At 41.7% G+C, this 13591-nt stretch overlaps 1 protein-coding gene across 1 annotated transcript; it reads right to left on the reverse strand.

Moving 5' to 3' along the window:
- Positions 1–7385: 7385 nt before the first annotated feature.
- atxn1l (ataxin 1-like) lies at positions 7386–10218 on the reverse strand. The gene is made up of 2 exons (XM_037695874.1): positions 9085–10218; positions 7386–8936 (listed from the first exon to the last, which is right to left on the reverse strand). Exons 1-2 carry the CDS (start codon positions 10120–10122, stop codon positions 7533–7535), a joined length of 2442 nt encoding a protein of 813 aa, XP_037551802.1. The 5' UTR covers positions 10123–10218; the 3' UTR covers positions 7386–7532.
- Positions 10219–13591: the final 3373 nt, after the last annotated feature.

Genomic DNA, 13591 nt, shown 5'->3' on the forward strand with positions numbered 1-13591 from the left:
CGCTTGCAGCAAATTCAACAGCAGTGGAGCTGGTGACTTTTGGTCTCGTGCTCAGAGGCTTTCCCAGGAGTGCATCAAACTTCTATGCAACACATTTATTATTTGTTCAGAGTAAAAAAAAAAAAAAAAAACTATGCAGAACGCCGGCTAAAATGTTTAACAGAATTCAAAATGGAAAAGTTCTGCTTCTCAGGCAATTGAACTCAGAGGGCTCAAAGCCCCAAATCACCACCTCGGTGAGATTCATCGCATCATGCGACAGGAACAGCATTTGTCCGTTTAATTTTCCAAACCTTTTCTTGTCGACACGTTTTCTTTTCTGAGGTTTAGCACAGAGAAGCTACAGGGTCTCACTGCCATGCTAAACATGACGGATCAGAGAGCTCAGCGAAGGCTTCAGGTGTCTCTTGTTCCTCTCGGAATATGAATACTGGGTATTCTCAGAGGTCGCCGTTTGGATTTGTCGTGGAGCGTTTGGAAAGCTTGCTGCAGAGGGAGCGCCGTGGCACGATGGTGGAGCTCAGCTTGGATTAGACCGACGCTGCATGTTAAAAACTGCACTTGTCCTAGAATTGTTCAATATGAGCCTGTGTTCTGCAGTTAGTTTATGCCTGCCTGTATTTTTTATGTTAAAAATATTGGCCTTTTTGTATTAATTCTATCTGAATTTTCCTCCCAATGTCAATGTTTACAAAGCAAGAACCTCCAAAGGCCAATGAATGAGCCGAACTGCTAACGTGTCCGCTCGTGACTCGGCGCCATCCTGTTACTGGATTAACAGATGTACAGATCGTCAGGAAACCTGGTGAAGAATGTGGGATTAAACATTGAATTTATTACGAAGTCAGTGTCTGCCATTATTTTTCCTTTGTTTTGTAGATTGTTCAAGTTCAAATTTCTTGTCATTCGCATCACGTGGTACATGAGGTGGAACGAAATTGTGTACACAAAGAAACGTGGTCTCACATTTGTCAGCTAACATGAGCCACACGAAGGTCTTTGCTTAGTGTTTGGTATTTTCAGCTCTTTGAATTAGGATCATTGAAAAATGTTTGTTTTGATTAAAAAGTAAATCATATTTAACATAAATTTAATCTCATTTCCTTTTTAGTAATCGTTCTAGGTGATGTGTCAAAAATCGAAATTCCCTTTTTTTTTAATCTACCGTATTTTCCGCCATATAAGTCACATCCGTCCAAAAATGTCTAATAATGCGGAAAAAACATGAACAAGTTGCTTCGCCGTATAAGTCGCATTTATTATGCGTCACCGCTGACAACCTGGAAATGTGGGCCGGTGTTGTGCAAAAAATTGATTGGCTGACAAAATGGTAGGAGTGTGCACGGAAAGACTTTAACAAGAATTTAACAAGATAACCACCTCAAAACAATTATTTGTTTGCTCGACATTATAGTAAAGTTGTGCCTCTTTTTAACTTTTTCTTAATAAATGCACTTTAATGGTCAAATCAGCTGCATTTCACTGCCCAGGCGAAATGCAGCTGATTTGAAGTTTGCTCCAGGAGTTCAGGTATGGCAAGCCAAGTGTCTCATTAATAGCCACCTTTACCCAATAGTGAGGCACTTGGCTTGCCATAAAGCTCGAGGGCCCTCTAGTGGCTGAAAATGATGTTTAATATTTTTCATGTCAGAATGAATGAGATCATCAGATTTCAGCTAAAACTTTGGTTATAAATATGGTGAAAAAACATACCGGTATTAGTTGCTTTGGTGTTGAAGTCGCAGGACTTGCAAAAAAGTGCAACTTATATGTCGAAAAATACGGTAGTTAAAATTTCTGCATCAAATTCATTTATTTAGCAGCTTGCATCTTTTTTAGTTTTATTTTCTACTTGAATTTGTGAAAGTTGGGGGGGAGACAAAAAATAAATTAGTTAAAAAAATTCATCTAAGTGGGCGACAGTGGAAAAATGTCAGTCCTTGTTGCTCAGTAAAGTTTTAATTGGCTATTTAGACAAACGACTGCCATGCAGATTTAAAGGTTTGTATTTAAAACGTATGGCGACGGTCATGCACCCTTTAAGGTCACTAAAAGTTTTAAGTTAATTTTCTGTGCAAATGTTTGAACAGAACCCAAGAAACACGAGCCATCATTTTGTTTACTGATCAAAATGATCCTTGAGCATGTGGCAGCACGGCGGCTCAGTGGTTAGCACTGTTGCCTCACAGCAAGAAGGTCCTGGGTTCAATCCCCAGTTGGCCCTGGGGTCTTTCTGTGTGGAGTTCACATGTTCTTCTCGTGCTTGCGTGGGTTTTCTCCGGGTACTCCGGTTTCCTCCACAGACCAAAAACATGCACGTTAGGCTGCCTTCAGACCCAGGCCTCCCTTCTAAAAGAGATCCGTGATCTCGATGGGATTTGCCTGGTTAAATAAAAGTTAACGTCAGCAGTAATGTAATTCTCTTCACTAGGGTTGGCGTGGTTTCTGTGGAGACTTAAAGAACAAAACTCCACCAGTCGGAGCTTCATAACTGGAACAGCACGAGTTTAAAAAAAGCATTGATGCTCCTCAGGCTGCAAACGTTCAGAACGTCTGTACGAGTGGTTCCACCACAAAGACCAGTAAAGAAGTGTTCAGATCAGCCAGGAAACCCATCAGGCTGATTTTACACCGTTTTATTAATTTTCCACTCGTGCTCATGTGCAAACTGGTCCTGCACCAAAACAGATCAAGACTGCAGCGCTTTCATTTTTCTGTTTGGACAAAGTTTGAACCAAAATGTCTGATGACGGCAAAAGTCCCAAATCAAAAAAGGCCAAGATCACGTAATGAATATTTTATTTCATGCTGTTCATTCGTACTCATCTGCTCGGACTCGCTCGTGCTGCCGTTCTTCGGCGTATCGTTTCTTTTTATTGTATTTCTTAGTTTACATCTTGGACCTTATTGCCGTTTGTTTAGTTTAATTCTTCCTGTTGTTGGATGTAACTGGGACCCTGCGTACACAATTTCGTTCCACCTCATGTACCACGAGATGCGAACGACAATGAAGAACCTTGAACCTGAAATGGTGCTGCTCTTCATTCAAGGTTCACACGTGAAATAAACGATTTATGGACCGCAAAGAACCTTTCCCATCAGTAAAACACGGTGCGGTTAGCATCATAATTTGTAACCTTTTGTGTTGACTTTAGTTTTACATTCCTGGTTTATGAGCGGAGTCAGACAGCAAGTCAATATCAAGCAAATGTTTACAGACTAATTTATGATCCGTAACCACAAAGTTTAGCTTTAATCTACGAAACGTCAAATATGTGAAGTGAGCCACTGACCAGAGGAAACTCCTGTTCTCAAACTTTTGTGATCGACGGCTAGTGGAAAACTTTAGCTGCAGTTTTTACAGAGAATCGGACAAATGCACAAATGAAACCCTCGAAACGTTCAAACAAAAAGAACACACACAAGTGGGACTGTCTTTTTTTAAATTTATATTTGTATATATATTTATATATATTATATTGTGTTTACTTAACAAACATGATAAATGCAATGTCTCCATGTTAGCTGTAACAATAAAAATACAATATCTTTGTGTCTTTAAAGTACGTAAAATGAAAAACAGCAAAACAAAGAAATAACAACTGCCCTAAGTAGTTCACAGAGAGGTACAAATACACAGTAAAAATCTATTTTATTCAAAAAGGGTACAAATAAAAATGCAACAAAATAGATATTAATGCTTTGTTAAGGTCAGGTAGGTGCAGGGTTTTCTAAGGGAGCACTTTGGGTCAACAACTCTAAGGCTTCTGATAGAGATCAATACATGTTGGTACGGCCATACGATAGTAAAACTCACTATACAAAGTTCATACAACCTGGATTATACTTGAGGATTGAATGTTACGTTTACATAATTGCATATATTTTGCAGGTTTAGGCATAAAAATATACTGTTTTTTTGTTTTGTTTTTAAGTTAGTTACACGTCACATAAAAAGCAGAGTCACCGTGTGCAGGGGGGAGAACGCACAACGTCAAACCTGAAAATACAGACTTCTTTAAAACTTTGAACCGTTCGCATTCTCCTGATTTAACATCAGCAACACCGCGACTGCACAAAGCTCGCCGTTGCTGCTCGATGTTGGGACGAAGGGACTTCGTTCCCACGCCTCAAAGAGAAACCGTCACATTTCCACCCGTGGAACGCTTTGATTTGTGCAGCCAAACACACACAACCTATTGTTCAGAGACTTTGGGACACAGCACAAGACGCCAAACACAATCCATCTGTTCTAGCGGTTAAAAAAAAAAAAAATGCAGATCCTGTGCAACAAAGAAGAAACAAACGTGCGCGTCTGCTGGAGTGAACGGATCGCCCTTCACTGCCGACACTCTTGAAACAGTCTCATAGAAAAGTGCTGAAAAACTCTTCGATTTCATTCACTTCCACATACGGAAAATCCACAAAGTCCATATTAAGCATGAAAAATAAAGAATAAAGAAAATGTAACCGAATCGAAGAGAGGAAACCGTCACTCTCAAAAACGTGTACGTGTAGATTCCTGCCCAGAATGTTTGATATGTACAGAGTTTAAGGCGTTATCAACAAGCGTCGTCAAAGCTATGTACACGAACGAAAAGTACATCTATCTACAGGAACACGAAACCTGCCGTTCCTCCGTGGTTTGGTGTGCTTTTACATTTGTACGTCTTCAATTTACCAACAGGCTCCATTTCCAAACACTGACGGACATTTAGTGCAAATTATTACGACAGACATCAAGGATGCGGGGAAAATCCATCAAGATTGAGAAGAGATTTTCAGATCAACACGGCACGAGCCTCTCAAAGCAACGGGTGAAAACCAGAACCTGTGGAACCGCTTGCACCAGTTCACCTCCATCCAGTTCATCCTCCCTCGAAATAAACATCGAAGTGGCAATTACAGAGAACAAACTCTTGTAAGTTCAAGTGAGACATCTTGAGCGACTTGGCTCCAAATGAGCATCGCAGGAGGGAAATTAAATCATAATCTGACACTCGGTACTGCAGATGATGATCCCTGAACGTGAAGCAGAGCGTGGCCTATAATAAGAAACTGCTCTCAACTCATAGCAAGTCCATAATTTCAAAACCAAAAATCTAATGAACTAATGAGCCCTGCTGTTTGAGACGTCTGCACTTTAAGACAACGGAGGGCACAGTACTGAGATCACTGCATAGAGAACATCTACACTATATGAAATGTTTACAATTGTAACGATGAGTAAATATTGCTTACACCAAAAATAAAATAAAATAAATTAGTCGAACATGTTCAGCGTCTGATGATGTGATGAAATTACTTTAGTACAAAAAGCTAATTTGTCTCTGTAGACTGAAAGTTACTTTTTCCTTACATCCTTTAATTCAGTTTAAGAAATAAATAAAATAAATCCACAATTTACTTTTTGTGCAGTGCATTTGAAAAGTTTGCTGAGCTAATACCATTGTACGAGACCAACCAGATGGCTTTTTGGTGTAAAATCCTTCTTGGACTTGATTAAATTGTACGTCGATAACCAACACTGGCAGATACACTTGATCTACGTTGCCAAACTACAGAATGACTGACACACTTATTCTAATTTAAATCCAGCTAAAGAAGGGCGTGCCTATGTTTTAAAGCTCCTCGTAACAGATGTGAAGAACGACACGAAAAGATGACGTGCTGCAAAAACAATACATGTTATCTGAGGTGCAGCAAATCTATGGCAAAAAACTGCTTATGTAGCATTTATTTTTCTGATAGGAATGTCTGCATAAGGAATGTGCTGATTATTAAACTTCAAAATGAATTTATGTATGGTCTAATTGCACTTCTTTTATATTTCACCGCTTTGGATTTAGATTAAAAAAAAAAAATCAGTCAGAAGGAAGAAAGTGCAGCATTCCTCTTGGCTAATGTTGTAAACAGTTAAAAATACAAGTCAGTTTCATTTTTCTTCTCTTGCCACAAAACACCAGCAACACCACTTCAAATATATTCCCTTCAACCGAGAAAAAAAAAATCTAATTGTGATTCCTATTTTTTACAAGAACAGCGTAAAATGAGTGACACCTGTGCAACACGTGAACATCTTAAAATTCACTGGAATACAAGAGCGAACTTTCAAACCACAACGCAGGAAATACAACGGTTACTCATCGCACCTCTCTCGATTTCATGCAGAATCATCATCCGTGAAATGGAAAACCAAAGAGAGGGTTCATCTACGACAATGCTTGGATAACTCGAGTCAAAGTAGAAATTAAATCGTTGAAAACGAAGCACAAAGCAACGCTTCTTTAAAAAATCTCACATCCCAGATACAAAGAGAAGCGACATCCTGCGCTGAAATTCCTGGGACGGGGCAGCACGGCCAAGCGCTGCGTTTGAAAAGATCTATTGCTTTCATTCAGTAACTGAGAAAAGACGAACTCAAGTTTAGACCTCACGGACATCGTTTCCAACAAGGCAACTCTCTAGACCCACCCTGGGGCCTGAGCTGGTGGGTGCCGAGGGTGGGTGGGGGTTAGTTACTGTATGTGGCAGTAAAGCCGGCGGTGCAACAAGATAATGACTCTGGATTAATCCCACTGATGGCAGTGCCTCCTGCATTGATAATGTTCATTAAAATTGCACTGAAGCTCAAAAGCCTGATGATGTTTGGAGGTACAGCGAGTTGCTTCATGACAAATCATTCTTGATGGGGAAATAACATTTTCACTGCAGACACAGGAATAAAAAGTTTCACTCATCATCGAGCAAGGCATTTTTAGGCAAAAGCATGCATTATGGCTTTCAGCCTAAACCAAGAAGGGATCAATTGATTGTTGAACTGATTAATTTCTCATACTTGATTAGAAGACAAGTGAGAAATAACCCACGTCACCTGAAAGAGGATCTTTATCTTTGCAGATCAGAAATGAAGGTAGGGAGCATTTCAGCTGACAGTAGAGGTTTTAAAATCGTGCAAGAGAAGCACAACGTAACATCACAAGAGCTGCTGCCGTCAGCAATTACTCCGTTTTTTTGTAAATATGTTTAACGGATGCAGGATCTTGGGAGTGTTGAAGATCAAAGATCTGTGAGAGTGACTTGTTGTTACCTCAGAGTTGATTGCTGCTGAACACATTTTCTTCTTCTAGTGAAACAGTTTTGGTCAACAACGTAAAGCCAATTTTTTTTATGCGATTATGTCCAGGTAAGGGTGTAAGGAAATGGAGACGAAGGAGGGAGGGAGGAAGAGAAAAGCAGTGTGTAAGGACTGCGGTAGACATTTCATCAGCTACATACGTTCTATTTATTTTTCATGTTTCTGTCAGACCTCAGCAGCCGAGAACCCCCCCCCCCCCCCACCCTCTCTTCTTTGGCAGAGTAGTAACCAAAGCAGAACTTCTCATCAAATCATGTGTTTTTCTATTTTTAGGTGTGCAAAATCTCAAACATTCTGAGGCTACATTCACACTCTTTCTTTTCCTTCTTTCTCTCCTTGTCAGACTCTTTCTTAGTCCCGGGAGTCTCTCCGTTAGTTGCTACTGAATGTGATGCTACTTCCCTGCATTAGAGCGCCCCTCAATGGACAGTTTAACCTCCTGGGGGAGAAAAGATGGCCTTGTGTGGCCAGAGGTGATTATCTGGGGACGCGGCCCTTCATCTCCTTTCAAATTGTATCTTTGGAGGCCAGGTGAAGACCAGCGCCTCTGAGAGGCTCCCATGCCTGCTTCTCCAAATGCAGAGCCCTCTGTGTGCAAGTGATAACTGCTTTGACTCCTTGGATGCTCTGAAGAGGTCCTACTGGGCCTGATTGGTGATTCAATGTGTCCAACAACCCTCAAATGCGTGGCTTCCTCCTTATCTGTCGCATCTTTTTCTCCATCCCTCTGTCTTTCTCGATGGACGCGGTCCATTCTGAAATGAGACTGAGCCCGCGACTGCTGAGGCGCAGGAGGCCCCATGAGCTGGTGACCAGGTCCTGATGTAGCATTAGTTTTTGTCAAAGTCCTGGACATGTTCTGCTGCTGCTGTTGTTGTGAATTGTGATGCTGTGGTTGTTTCTGCAGCTGTGGTTGAAGCTGCTGCTGCTGCAGAGTAATGGACACGCACATGTCTCCAACTTGTAGATGATGGCAGGCCAAGCCGTACATCTGCGCCGTACGATCAGGGCTGCATGACGACCATCCCTGGCCGAAAACAAAGAAGGGGTGCTCTGGGGGCACATCGATGGTCACTTTGCTCTGCTGTTCCCCCACTGTAAAATGGAGAGATACAAGACCTGGTCTCTGCTGGCTGGCACGGATGTCCATCACCATGCTGGAATCAATCTTAAGCCCACCACTCACTTCAGCACTTCGCACAAAATCCTGAGTTTGCAGGTCCTCCACACGCTTTAGCTCTCCGGTGGCCAGCTGAATGATTGCCCCTTTCATGAAGTGTGATGGATTAGAGGGAGCTGGGGTAGGAGTGATGCTTGAAGCTACGGCCTGAGTTACATCTGATGTAGAGTAGACTGGTGGCTGCAAGAGAGGCTGCTGTGCTGTGGTTGGCTCTGCTCTTTCAGGGAGGCACACTCTGGCTGAAGGATCTGAGGCTTTAAAGCTGGAGTTAGTGGAGGCCATGGTGGCAGAGGTTGATAAATCATTAGCCTGTCCTGGGTAGTGTTGCTGCTGCGAGTGGTACTCAAGGGGAATGAGAACTGGTTGCCCATTGGCATACATGACAGCATGACCTGGCTGCCCCGTTTGCTGATGGAGACCAGTCACTCTGTGATTACCGTAACTCGAGGCTTGTGCCACAAACGCAGTCCTTCCAGTCACTGCACCTGTGCCGTCTCCATGGGCATCTCTAGCTCTTTGGCCGGCCTGTGAGAGATTCAAGGGAGCAAAGCACACCTCTTTTCGTAATCCACTACCACCCTGACTGGAGGAAGCCAGACGACCAACTACCTGCTGCACCTGAAAAGGTAAACACAAAACAAGATTTTACTTTTACTGAAACAAAACCAATAACGGTGACTTGTATAGATGCTGACTTTGTATATACAAGTTCAATAATTGTGTTCAGATTTTAAAGTTCTATTAGCATGCGATCAGAGTTTCTTACCTCCAGATCACTGTCTGGAGTGCTGCGCTGACCGGGTGAGCTTCGACCTTCTAGCCTTCGGCTCTGCAGAACTCGTTCTTGTGATGCAGAACTAGCTGCTACCGGCTGTAAATGTGCATTTCTGGAAGTGTAGGCAAAGTCTGGTCCTACCTCCCTTATGCTCTGCTCTTTACCTCCCCCATTAATCTCCGTTATAGTTTCCTGCTGAGAACTGTGACAGTCACTGGTGGCAGTGGCAGCCCGGCTGCCCTGAGGTTGATAGAAAATTGGCATCCCCCGAGAGTTGACCTCGGCAGCAGGTTGAACTCCACCAGCACTGAGGTGCTGCTGGGTCAGTTGCTCTGAAGGCAGGATCAGTGGGACACCACTTGAAGCTGCAACTTTGGCAAAAGTATGAGCAGTAACCTGGGTCTGAGGTGGTTGGGAAACATCTTCTTGTATGACAGTTGGATAAGGAACTAGGTGAGACACAGCATGAGACTGAGGGATGGTAGCAGAAGGAGGAATCAATGATCCCGGCACAAAGCCAGAAGGTACAGCGTAAGGTACTGCGGCATACGGGGAACTAACAAACTGGAGAGATGGATGAGGGATGTGTGCATAACCAAGCGGAGGATAGGGAAGGCCTGGATGCTGCAGGAGTGGAGAATGTACAGTATAAGCTGGAGAGATGTGGCTTAACACTGGGTGAAGACTGGTAGATGAGTAGGTAACAGATGGAACAGCCACTTTGTAAAGCATGCTGTACTGGTCAACAGGCACTGCAGATATTCCATCTGAATTGTCCACTGCATAATGAAGCTCTGGATGAGCTCGCACCCAGTCTCCAGATGGGGTTCCTCGATGAGTGTCACTGTTGGCTGCAGAATTCTGGATGGGAAGCCCTTCATCTTCTTCGTTACTACCTCCAGATGTACTGCCACCACCTCCTACAGCCCCACCTCCCCCCGTCCCCCCAGTCCCGCCGCTGTTACTAATTGGTAGGTCCCTCTTCTTAGGAGGCAGGCACTCCTGGTTTCGCTCCTGAGCTGGTTTCATTGCAATGCCTGGGCCAAGTGAGTTGCTTTACTGTACAGCACAAGAACTGAAACCCGCAAGCCAGTCAGCCTGCACAGGAACCAGTTCTGAAATTACCTGGCTGACTCTGTCTGGCAATTTACCTGAAAAGAAAATGAACAACAACAACTGTATTATGTAGTTATGCAAGTCAATAGAAAAAATAAAACTTGAAGGTAAGTTTTTGAAAGCTTAATTATTAGCAATTTGTACATTATAATTGTGGACCTTAAAAACGTGACTAAACTGATCCGTTACTGCAAAAACAACAATAAATGCAATTCTGGTGCATGCTCAATAATCCAGGAAGATAAATGGTCCCCTGCACAGATTCTTCTATGTTGAAACGTTTCGTCTTTTGGAAGTCAAAAGAAGTATTAAAAAAATAAATAAAACTTCAGTCTTCAGACTGAAGGTCTTTGGGATAAAAGACGAAACGTTTCAACAAAGAAGAATGTCTCCAAAGGACCTGACTCAACCTTGTTAGAATAAATACAGCTGTTGACATCTGCTTTTCTGACAAAAAATAATTAAAATGTACCCTAGAAACTTCTCTTGTTTGAGCCCTAATTATTTTCTGAACAAGATCACCAGTTGATTTTAGTTAAACAGATTAATTTCTAAAATTGTGATACATGATTACACCAGTACCACTGTTTTAACAGGGAAGTTTTTATTACATTTACAGATTCTGGTCATAAAATTATATGATATGATGATTATAAATGATGATTATAAATGACAACTAATGAAAACCCCAAATTCAGTTTCTCAGAAAATTAGAATATTACTTAAGACCAATTAAAAAATGGTTTTTAGAAATATTGGCCAACTGAAAAGAATGAAAACATGAAAAATATGAGCATGTACAGCATCAATACTTAGTTGTTGCTCCTTTTGTCTGGATTACTGCATCAATGCAGTGTGGCATGGAGTCCATCAGTCTGTGGCTCTGCTCAGGTGTTCTGAGAGCCCAGGTTGCTCTGTGGCCTTCAGCTCTTTTCAATTGTTGGGTCTCGTGTATTGTGTCTTCCTCTTCACAATACTCCATAGATTTTCTATGGGGTTAAGGTCAGCAGAGTTTGTTGGCCAATTAAGAACAGGGATACCATGGTCCTTAAACCAGGTACTGGTAGCTCTGGCACTGTGTGCAGGTGCCAAGTCCTGTAGGAACTTGAAATCTGCATCTCCATAAAGTTGGTCAGCAGCAGAAGCATGAAGTCTCTAAAACTTCCTGGTAGACAGCTGTGTTAACTTTGGACCTCAGAAAACACAGTGGACCACCACCAGCAGATGACATGGTACCCCAAGCAATCAATGACTGGAAACTTGACACTGGACCTCAAGCAACGTGGATTATGTGCCTCTCCTCTCTTCCTCCAGACTCTGGGACCTTGATTTCCAAAGGTAACGCAAAATTTACTTTCATCAGAGAACATCACTTTGGACCACTCAGCAGCAGTCCCAGACAAGATGCTTCTGACGCTGCCTCTTGTTCAAGAGTGGCTTCAAACAAGGAATGCGACAACTGAAATCCATGTCTTGCATACGCCTGTGCATGGTGGTTCTTGAAGCACTGACACCAGCTGCAGTCCACTCTTTGCGAATCTTCCCCACATTTTGGAATGCAGTGTTTCCCCTACCATTATACAAGCGGGGCGCCACGCCCCGTCAACAGAACCGAGCGCCCCGTCTACCGAACCCCACCCCCTGTCTGCACTGACGTAACGCTAAACTAGCAGCTCGCAATGCAGGTGGACTAGCTAAAAAGCTAAAGGCAGCCTCTTCCTTCACGCTGAACCCTCACGCTGAACGCACCCCTGCCACTCGAAAACTGTCGGTACAAACAGCACACCGCTCAGACTTGCGTCCGTCTCTCCCCCGCCGAGTTAATTATCTGATTTGAGTGTGTCACCAGGTGTCTTCGATATTGAACCTTTTCACAATATTCTAACTTTCTAAGATACTGAATTTGGGGTTTTCATTAGTTGTCAGTTATAATCATCAACAGTAAAATAAATAAAAATTGAAATATATCAGTCTGTGTGTTATGAATGAATACAATATACAAGTTTCACTTTTTGAATAGAATTACTGAAATAAATCAACATTTTCACGATATTCTAATTTTATGACCAGCACCTGTACTTGTATTTTGAAACTTCTCAAATTCACACAAATATTTTTTTTATATTTTCACCTAAGACAGATCCAACTTTAGAAAATCTACATCGCTTCAATGGCAAAATGATTTCAAATTGTTTGTCGCAACCACAAAAATACTCGAACGAGTTAAAACTGCAGTATGACTCAAAATTAAGGCAAAACTTCTACAGAAACACAAAAACGTCCCACAATATGAACCTTTAATAAAACAGGCTTTCAAATCAAGGCAAATAAAGTAAATTAATATCTTTAAAAATAAATACTCAAAACGACTTCAAAGATGCACCATAAAAATACTAATGGCTATACATACATTCTAATATTTATTACAGCTGAGTCACTTTCAGTGCCTCTGTTGCTTCTTTGAAGATGGGATCTGTGCTCAAAACCAAACTACCTTTAAATTAATCAAGGTGGAGGAAGTTTGTAATGAGCACAACAACCAGATTACTGTATTTCGAGAAAAAGAGAAATGTTGCTAGCATAAAATAAAAGTCAAGTGAACAAAGGCTTTTTGTCTTTAGGACAAGAATAAAGGAGGATCCTTATTTCTATAAGACCAGAGTAAGTGGATCATTGGGTGTACGACATAAAAATTACGAAAAAGACAGCAATAAACACCTCACTATTCCGTCTGTTATGGTAGCGTTGCTTTACGTTAAGCTTCTGGCTGACATGGCTGAAGGTAGCTAGCTACTTATATTTTTACTTACATTTTCAAGTAAAAATAAATAAAGTAATAGTTAGAAATTAAATGTTGTTTTGCGCCCAAATTAAAGTTAACGTAATACAAAATTATCCAGTTTATGTTACAAATAAATACGTTACTAACGCAGCGGCTGCCGCAAGCTAGCACCATGGCTAATCTACGTGAGTCCGACTCAACGCTCATCAGCTCAAAACAAACATGGCAGGGATACCGGGCATAAAAGTCTCTGCTTTGTCTCGTATTGTTCACTTACCTCCAAATGTCATTGCGGACTGACGTTCTTTTTTTCTAAAAATGGTGATATGCAGATGGACAATTGGAAAAAAAAAAAATCTGGGCTAACAGGTGAAGCCCATTTTCGAAGGCCAGAAGAGGCGCTCACCAATGACGTCACTACGTTCACTCGATTTCCTGTTTTGACAAACGTGATGAGTGAGGCCATAGATATAAACATTGATTATATGATATCTATGAGTGAGACAGGCACAAGACCACTGCAATATATAAACAACATTATCAAACCAGTCTTATCTCTGCAATTTCCAATCATATATTTACATATGTATATATATGTAT

The sequence above is a fragment of the Nematolebias whitei genome, chromosome 2 (genome assembly GCF_014905685.2).
Source record: "Nematolebias whitei isolate Nwh7 chromosome 2, NemWhi1, whole genome shotgun sequence".
Lineage (NCBI taxonomy): Eukaryota > Metazoa > Chordata > Actinopteri > Cyprinodontiformes > Rivulidae > Nematolebias > Nematolebias whitei.

Excerpts from the sequence above, each read along its gene's own strand:
- atxn1l (XM_037695874.1), bottom strand. The coding sequence starts at position 10,122 with ATGAAACCAGCTCAGGAGCGAAACCAGGAGTGCCTGCCTCCTAAGAAG. Across the intron at positions 8,937-9,084 it reads CTCCAGACAGTGATCTGGAG|GTGCAGCAGGTAGTTGGTCG; the intron begins GTAAGAAACTCT and ends TTACCTTTTCAG.